The sequence below is a fragment of the Melanostigma gelatinosum genome, assembly GCF_949748355.1.
Source record: "Melanostigma gelatinosum genome assembly, chromosome: 6".
NCBI classification, from domain to species: Eukaryota; Metazoa; Chordata; class Actinopteri; order Perciformes; family Zoarcidae; genus Melanostigma; species Melanostigma gelatinosum.
This window is the reverse complement of record NC_136639.1, coordinates 1,325,227-1,334,440: the sequence shown is the minus strand read 5'-3', so window position 1 is coordinate 1,334,440 and position 9,214 is coordinate 1,325,227. Positions and strand designations below refer to the sequence as shown.

Sequence of the window (9,214 nt, the reverse complement as noted above, 5' to 3'; positions counted from 1 at the left end):
TAGAATGTTGATTGTTGATGTGTTGGTCCTGAAAAGCGACCTCTTGTGTTTGTGTAATAATGACGGTTGTCCCTCAGCAGTAAAGGAGGAAGTATCCTGAAATCACTCCAGCGCCACAAACCCTCTGACCTGCAGCGTGACGACGTTGACTCATGTCAACCCACCATGATGCCGTCAGCGTGTCAGGATGCACCACTGTCCTCTTTACTAACGTTCAACCAAGACACCGCTCCAGAACAACAACAGTTTCATCACCTTCCCTCCCTGTTGGGCTCATCCTGGCTACTGTTCCCTGATACTTCTGTCTGTGTTGATGGTCTGATGTGGGACACAAACAGTCTGATGAGTCTCTGGTAGTTTGAGGTCAGCTTGGTGTATCAGGGTCATATTAACCAGGCTGACAGTGTGACAGAGAACAAGTCTCCAGCTCGACCTCCTCCATCAGACTGAGTGTCTGTGGCTGCAGCAGGCCTCTTCATACCTGAGAGTTTCCAGTCTCCAGTGAGGATCCTTCTGTCCATCAGACAGCATCTTCACTCCTGAGTCTCCTGGATGATTGTAGCTCAGGTCCAGCTCTCTCAGATGGGAGGGGTTGGAGCTCAGAGCTGAGACCAGAGAAGCACAGCCTTCCTCTGTGATCAGACAGCCTGACAGGCTGCAAACACACAAAACAACACACATGTCACATGATCTGAGGGAACTGTGAGGGCTGGAAGGTTTATGTTTATGACTGTCATCACCAATCTGTTTGTGTGTGAACTTTAAACTTAGTACTTAGTCCAAGAAAAGTAATTCACAGGATCACCTGAGAGTCTCCAGTGTACAATGTGGACTCTTTAGTCCTCCAGACAGCATCTTCACTCCTGAATCCTGCAGGTCGTTGTTACTCAGGTCCATCTCTCTCAGACTAGAGGACTGGGAGCTGAGAACTGAGGACAGAGCTTCACAGCTTCTCTCTGAGAGGTTACAGACACTCAGTCTGAAGAGACAATGATGAAGAAAAATAAACAATAAGTAGAAAAGATAGCAGCGTATTTAAGTTATGATCTATGAATCTAACTCTCTGTACTTACAGAGCTTTGTTGGAGGCTTTGACCACTGGCAGCAGCCTCAGAAGAGCCTCCTCTGAAGCAAAGTATTTCTTCAGGTCAAACACGTCCAGATCTTCTTCTGATGACAGTAAGATGAAGACCAGAGCTGACCACTGAGCAGGAGACAGTTCATCTGTGGAGAGACGTCCTGAACTCAGGGCCTGTTGGATCTCCTTCACGAGAGAACCATCATTCAGTTCATTCAGACAGTGGAACAGATTGATGCTTTTCTCTGGAGACACATCCTCACTGATCTTCTTCTTGATGTGCTGGACTGTTCTCCGATTGGTCTGTGAGCTACTTCCTGTCTGTGTCAGCAGACCTCGTAGGAGACACTGATTGGTCTCCAGAGAAAGACCCAGAAGGAAGCGGAGGAACAAGTCCAGGTGTCCATTTGGACTCTGTAAGGCCTTGTCCACAGCACTCTGGTAGAGACGTGTTAGTTCAGGTTTGTCTCTAGAGACTTCAGACAGCGGAGAGGTTGTTGGTTCTTCTGACAGCAGATTGACTCCAGAGTTGATGAAGGTCAGATGGACATGAAGAGCAGCCAGAAACTCCTGAACACTCAGATGGACGAAGCAGAAGACCTTGTCCTGGTACAGTCCTCTCTCCTCTCTAAAGACCTGTGTGAACACTCCTGAGTACACTGAGGCTGCTCTGATGTCGATGCCACACTCTGTCAGGTCGGATTCATAGAAGATCAGGTTCCCTTTCTGCAGCTGATCAAAAGCCAGTTTTCCCAGAGACTCGATCATCTTCCTGCTCTCTGGACTCCAGTGTGGATCTGTCTCAGCTCCTCCATCATACTTGACCTTCTTCAGTTTGGACTGAACCACCAGGAAGTGGATGTACATCTCAGTCAAGGTCTTGGGCAGCTCTCCTCCCTCTCTGGTCTTCAACACATCCTCCAGAACTGTAGCAGTGATCCAGCAGAAGACTGGGATGTGGCACATGATGTGGAGGCTTCGTGAGGTCTTGATGTGGGAGATGATCCTGCTGGCCTGCCTCTTATCTCTGAATCTCTTCCTGAAGTACTCCTCCTTCTGTGGGTCAGTGAACCCTCTGACCTCTGTCACCATGCCGACACACTCAGGAGGGATCTGATTGGCTGCTGCAGGTCGTGTGGTGATCCAGAGGCGAGCAGAGGGAAGCAGTTTCCCCCTGAAGAGGTTTGTCAGCAGCACATCCACTGAGGTGGACTCTGTAACATCAGTCAGGACCTCATTGTTGGTGAAGTCCAGAGGAAGTCGACACTCATCCAGACCGTCAAAGATGAACAGAACCAGGAACTCTTCAAACCTGCAGATTCCTGCTGCTTTGGTTTCACTGAAGAAGTGATGAACAAGTTGCACCAAGCTGAACTGTTTCTCTTTCAGCACATTCAGCTCTCTGAAGGTGAATGGAAATGTGAACAGTATGTCCTGGTGGTCTTTGTCTTCAGCCCAGTCCAGAGTGAACTTCTGTGTTAAGACTGTTTTCCCAATGCCAGCCACTCCCTTTGTCATCACTGTTCTGATTGGTTCCTCTCCTCCAGGTGAGGCTTTAAAGAGGTCTTCTTGTCTGATGGGTGTTTCTGGTCTGTGTGGTTTCCTGGATGCTGTTTCAATCTGTCTGACCTCATGTTGATCATTGACCCCTGCAGTCCCTCCCTCTGTGATGTAGAGCTCTGTGTACATCTCATTCAGAAGGGTTGGGTTTCCTGCTTTAGCGATCCCCTCAAACACACTCTGGAACTTCTTCTTCAGGTTAGATTTGAGTTTACGCTGACAAACTGCAGCAGGAAGTCCTGAATGAACACAACAAAGAAGATCAATGAGTCAAAGAATAGATTTCAACATGTCATTTCCTCACAGAATGAGTCGATGAATATATGTTGGTCCATCTCTTGAGACTTCAGTAAACGTCACATTTATCCAGCATGTTGAATCTTTAGAGAAATCCTCTTACTGCTCTGCAGACAGTCAGCCAGCTCCTCCTGCTTCATTCTCCTCAGGAAGTTCATTGTGATCTTCACAAACGCCTCTCTGCTGTTCCTCCTCTGCTCTTCATCCTCACCGTCCAGCACCTCCTCATCCTCCCTCTGACTCTCTAAGCATTCTGGGTAATCTGAACTCAGTCCCTTCTGGATCTTCTTCAGCTCGTTCTTCACAAAAGTGACGATGTTCTCCTCCAGCAGCTGGAACAGAACATTCTATGAATGACACAAACTAAAAGCATGGAAGCAAACATCAGATCCATGTTGGACAGACTGACGATCCACTGGTCTACAGAGTGCAGCATGGAGATGATTGTGAACACAAGAGATGTAACAGTAGTTGTACATGTACAGACCATGAATATGGAGTCCAGGTGTGTTTGATGCTGCTGGGCAGACGGACCTCTGGGAACCTCTGAGCTCTCCTGGTCCTCTCTGTGGAGGAATCATGAACAATCAGCTCACGTTGTGTCCGTCCACACAGAGACCAACACAAGGTAAAGGTCCATGAAGTGATATGTGGATGTGGATCAGATGAGTCCCTGTAGTGGTAAAGGTTTACTAGTCCTGCTGATCCCTCTGACAATCAACAGCTCAGTCTTTCAGCTCACCTTTGATCAACAGAGTGGCGTCCATCTTTGAAGCTAATAGGAGGACCCATAGACCGGTCACTCTTCATGGACACACAGCTGGGTTCAGGTCCAGGTTCAGGTCCAGGTTGTTCCAGCTTCCTCCTGATGGAACAAACAGATAAATTCTGCTCTGAGACTAAACCTGTACTCGGTGTACAGTAGGTTTTTATACCAACTTCACATGCAGGGTTGGAAACAGTGAAGACAGGTGTGAGTCAAGGATGTGTGATGTCAGCTTTGCTCTTTAATATCACTATTGACTGGGTAATGAGACAAACAACTGAAGACCAAAATAGAAACATTCGATGGACTCTTTTCATCACTTGAAGATCTCGACTATGCAGATGATCTCTCTCTTCTTTCACATACTCATCGGCACATGCAGGAGAAAACATCCCGCCTCAGTGATTGTGGTCAGAAGATTGGCCTGAAGATCAGCAAAAAGAAAACAGAAGTGATGACTGAACATTCCAATCCCTCACCAATTCAGGTTAACGGAGAAGATCTTCCCAAAACTGACGAGTTCACATATTTGGGCAGCACTGTCAGACACGATGGGGGCACAGATAACGACATCAAGAACGTCTTAATAAGGCCAGGAACGCTTTCAGAGTACTGGATAACACATGGAGGTCAACAGTACACCATCAACACCAAACTCAGATGTATCAGAGCTGTGCTTCATCCACCCTATTGTTCTATTATAATAACATATGATATCAATATAAAACCTATTGTACGGTTCTGAATGCTGGAGAATGACACAAGAAGATCTCAACAGACTATCAACCTTCCACACCAGAGTTTAAGGAGAATACTGCACATCTTCTGGCCAAACACCATCTCAAATGAAGACCTGTAAGACAAATGCCATCAAGAATGCATGGAGACCATCCTAATGAGGAGAAGATGGAGATAGGACATGTGTTGAGAAAAGACCCTGCTGATATCACAAGAACAGCTTTACATTGGACACCAGAAGGAAAAAGAGAAAGAGGCCGACCAAGAAACACACGAAGAAGAACTGTGGAGGAGGAGATGCAGAGCCTGAACCACTCATGGGGCAACATCCAGAGACTCGCCCGGGACAGACCGGAGTGGAAGACTTTTGTTGCTGCCAGCAGAGCGAGAGAGACTCTGTGTATTAGTATCCTGGTCCAGTGGCGGCTGGTGGAACATGTTCTAGGTCCATCCTATCAATGTCAGCAAACATCCCAGTATGATTTAATGCAAAGAAAATTAAGTATCAAACACGCATTACTACTTGGCAGTTAAATATTTAACATTCATTCCAACACGAAAACAATCAGTAAATAACACTTATATAATATAATATAATATAACATAATATAACATAATATACTACAATACAACATAATATAATATAATATAACATAATATACTACAATACAACATAATATAATATAATATAATATAATATAACATAATATACTACAATACAACATAATATAATATAATATAACATAATATAATATAACATAATATACTACAATACAACATAATATAATATAATATAACATAATATAATATAACATAATATACTACAATACAACATAATATAATATAATATAATATAACATAATATAATATAACATAATATACTACAATACAACATAATATAATATAATATAACATAATATAATATAACATAATATACTACAATACAACATAATATAATATAATATAACATAATATAATATAACATAATATACTACAATACAACATAATATAATATAATATAACATGTTCATTTATTGAGATGACCCGATGGACCTTGTTCTAGGAGGTAAAGATCAGGAGAAGTAAACATGAAGTGTAATTATGAATACTGATGTTAAATTAAGCTATGATGAGTTTCACTGTTAATTTAACATCTCTATTACATGTTGATGCCTCCATGACCAAGTTAAGCAGATGAGACTGAGGACAATATGTAGAAGAAAAGATGTTCACTTTGTCTAATATGTAGCTTGACAGAGTTCTCATGTGTGTCCTGGTGTTCTCATGTTTCCTTACCTCCTCATCCCTCACTCCCTACCCTGGTGTTCTCATGTTTCCTTACCTCCTCATCCCTCACTCCCTACCCTGGTGTTCTCATGTTTCCTTACCTCCTCATCCCTCACTCCCTACCCTGGTGTTCTCATGTTTCCTTACCTCCTCATCCCTCACTCCCTACCCTGGTGTTCTCATGTTTCCTTACCTCCACATCCCTCACTCCCTACCCTGGTGTTCTCATGTTTCCTTACCTCCTCATCCCTCACTCCCTACCCTGGTGTTCTCATGTTTCCTTACCTCCTCATCCCTCACTCCCTACCCTGGTGTTCTCATGTTTCCTTACCTCCTCATCCCTCACTCCCTACCCTGGTGTTCTCATGTTTCCTTACCTCCTCATCCCTCACTCCCTACCCTGGTGTTCTCATGTTTCCTTACCTCCTCATCCCTCACTCCCTACCCTGGTGTTCTCATGTTTCCTTACCTCCACATCCCTCACTCCCTACCCTGGTGTTCTCATGTTTCCTTACCTCCTCATCCCTCACTCCCTACCCTGGTGTTCTCATGTTTCCTTACCTCCTCATCCCTCACTCCCTACCCTGGTGTTCTCATGTTTCCTTACCTCCTCATCCCTCACTCCCTACCCTGGTGTTCTCATGTTTCCTTACCTCCTCATCCCTCACTCCCTACCCTGGTGTTCTCATGTTTCCTTACCTCCTCATCCCTCACTCCCTACCCTGGTGTTCTCATGTTTCCTTACCTCCTCATCCCTCACTCCCTACCCTGGTGTTCTCATGTTTCCTTACCTCCTCATCCCTCACTCCCTACCCTGGTGTTCTCATGTTTCCTTACCTCCTCATCCCTCACTCCCTACCCTGGTGTTCTCATGTTTCCTTACCTCCTCATCCCTCACTCCCTACCCTGGTGTTCTCATGTTTCCTTACCTCCTCATCCCTCACTCCCGTAACTGTCCGTGCTGGATGCGTCCCCGTTGTTTTAAAAAGCTAAATAAATGATTAGCATGACGTCATGCAGCTAGCTAACCTGTCTGGTGTTCAGCTAGTACAGAAGCTTCATGTGCTGCTTCCCTTTCCCGTGAGTCTGCTGTCTGATTGTGAGGTCAGGCTGATCTGATATCAGCTCTTTGGCTGCAGAATCTCCTCAAAGTTCTCCTCTCAAACGGGTCTTGGAGGAGGAGTGCTCGCCTGTAGAGACTTCTCCTGACGAGAACGTGCAGCGAGGGGGTCTGATCGTTCTGGCCCCAAGCTGAATCTATTTGAGGGCGCTGATTGGCTCAATTGTATGTCACTCATTTATATCTTTAATCAGCGATTGGCTAAACTGCTTCATAGACCCGCCTCTTTTGGGCCAAAACGATCAGGCCCCCCAAGCTGCGCGTTCTCAGAGTGTCTACACACAGACAGAGAGCACGAGCAGAGAGCACACAGGAGGAGAGGACGAGCAGGAAAAGCATATATTTTGCGCAGATATCATACTTTACACACATTCCATAGTTCAAAAACACAAATATTGACAATTTGTATAATTTATGATTATTATAATTTTTTTTAATTCTTTTTTATTTTCGTGTGGCTCATGGTGGGGCCAGGCCCCATGGCCCTCTATTGATCAGCCGCCGGACCTGTTCCAAGATGGTTGAAGAGTAATGCTGTCCAATCAGGATGACGAGAGGAACCATGTGGTGGAAAATAGTTTTACCTGAGTGTCCTTCTGACATCATCATCATCATCATCACCACCATCATCATCATCATCATCAGTTTGAAATTCTCACCTTTGATCAACAGAGTGGCGTCCATCTTTGAAGAGTATAGGAAGATCTTTAGACCGGTCACTCTTCATGGACACACAGCTGGGTCCAGGTTCAGGTTCAGGTCCAGGACCAGTATCAGGTCCAGGTCCAGGACAGTGTGGTCCCTGATGGGTCCTGGTCACATGTGTAGAAACAGAGTCAGTGAATGAAAGCCTTTGAGTCATGGACAGGTAGAGATGGTCATCTCACCTCTGAGCTTTGGTGTGGCTGGTTTTAGAGGGAGGGACTCCCTCCTCTCCGTCCTCACACTGATTCATAGCAGAGTCCACACCTTCACACAAACACAACAACATTATTTCTCTTCATCATGACAAACACACACAGCTCATTCACCTCAACACTAAAGACACTCATGGGACAGTTTCCATGCTGTTGTCCCTCTGAGCTGCAGAGTCCTCTCTAAGAGATGACGTTCACAACGCTCTTTAGTCTGTTGGCTTGTTGGAAGACCAGAGGAAGACTCTTCATCTGGCTTTTTATTGGCCTCTTTGGGGATGACGTCACTTTTCACTTCTATTTGAGTGACTTTGAAAAGCTCTTCAACGTTTGAAATGTTCCTCTGTTTCCACGTCTACTGCATCCAGTCAGAGCAGGAAGCAGCTACAAACAGGAAGAAACGTAAGCTGTGAACGTGCTTCAGTGTTTGTAACATAACAGGCTGTCAAAGTAAAAGCAGCTCTCCAAACTCTCGGTCTCCTGGAGGTCTGACAGTAATCTAGTAGAACACGTCGGCAGAGGAGACGAGTGAGGAGTCCAGAGAAAAGGACCGGCAGTGAATCCAGAGGCTGAGAGAGGAAAGTGGGCTCAACTGGCTGTTAGTCGAACCCTTCAATGAAACACTGTGAGCTCTCATCTGCAGATGTTTACTGATGTGTTGTCACAATGTGCATCCTTTATTGACATGTCACCTGAATCTCAGCGTTTACTGCTTTACAGGTCATTTATGCTGATGCCTACTGACATGACTGTAAACTATTGTGAGCTCATTTCTGCTCTCCAAACTCTTTAAAATCTTTATCGTCATATAAAGGAACCACATGTTCTTCAGAGGGTCCGCTCAGTGTTTGGACCTCTGTGTTCTGAAACCCTCATATAACAACGGTTGCCAGTAGGTGGCGCTGTGACTTTGAGTTAATATTGGCCTGCAGAAGTCCTCAGGCCATGACTCTCATCAAGCATGGCAAGTTTGGGACCGTTTAGACAAAGAACAGTCGAGTTACAGCAGATGGATGGATGATGGTGAACCATGTAAAATGGCCGCCACACCACGTCCTCCCCGTTCATGAGACCTTGAAGCTTTTGATAACTTTTAATCACTGAAGTCTTCAGATTGTTCTCACTAAATATTAAGTTTATGTGATTCTCCAGGAGGAGTTCACTGAAGTTCAGCAAAAACACAGGAAATGTATAGAAAATTCAAAATGGCCGACTCCGGTTGGGTTGAGAGGATGGCTCCAAGAGACTTTTGTTTAAGTCTACATGTGATACATGTGCTGACCAAATGTTATAGATCTATGTGGAACGTGCTGCGAGGGCTGCAGGTCTACGTTGCGTAGGGGGCGCTATAGAGCCGACTTCCCTCTGAAGCATTAAAACCACATCAGATAAAAACATGGAGGACTTTCAATGTGAGAGCAGTTTGTTCAGTTTGGAGCTTCTTCAGCCGCAGA

General features: G+C 45.0%; 1 protein-coding gene across 2 annotated transcripts in view; it reads right to left on the bottom strand.

Annotated features, from left to right (window-relative positions):
* Nucleotides 1-7,807, bottom strand: part of LOC306778704 (NLR family CARD domain-containing protein 3-like) — a 9,790-nt gene extending 1,983 nt beyond the window's left edge. The window contains exons 1-9 of one of the 2 annotated variants that reach the window (XM_079270347.1): nt 7,734-7,807; nt 7,506-7,658; nt 3,678-3,800; nt 3,423-3,501; nt 3,039-3,267; nt 1,074-2,877; nt 806-979; nt 482-655; nt 196-318 (exon numbers count right to left, since the gene is read on the bottom strand). In XM_079270347.1, coding sequence (XP_079126473.1) covers nt 252-318; nt 482-655; nt 806-979; nt 1,074-2,877; nt 3,039-3,267; nt 3,423-3,501; nt 3,678-3,800; nt 7,506-7,658; nt 7,734-7,801 — 2,871 coding nt within the window. In that variant the 5' untranslated portion in view covers nt 7,802-7,807 and the 3' untranslated portion in view covers nt 196-251. Of the gene's footprint in view, nt 1-195; nt 319-481; nt 656-805; nt 980-1,073; nt 2,878-3,038; nt 3,268-3,422; nt 3,502-3,677; nt 3,801-7,505; nt 7,659-7,733 lie in introns of those variants that run through there. The other variant, XM_079270346.1, reaches the window with a different exon arrangement.
* Nucleotides 7,808-9,214: the final 1,407 nt, after the last annotated feature.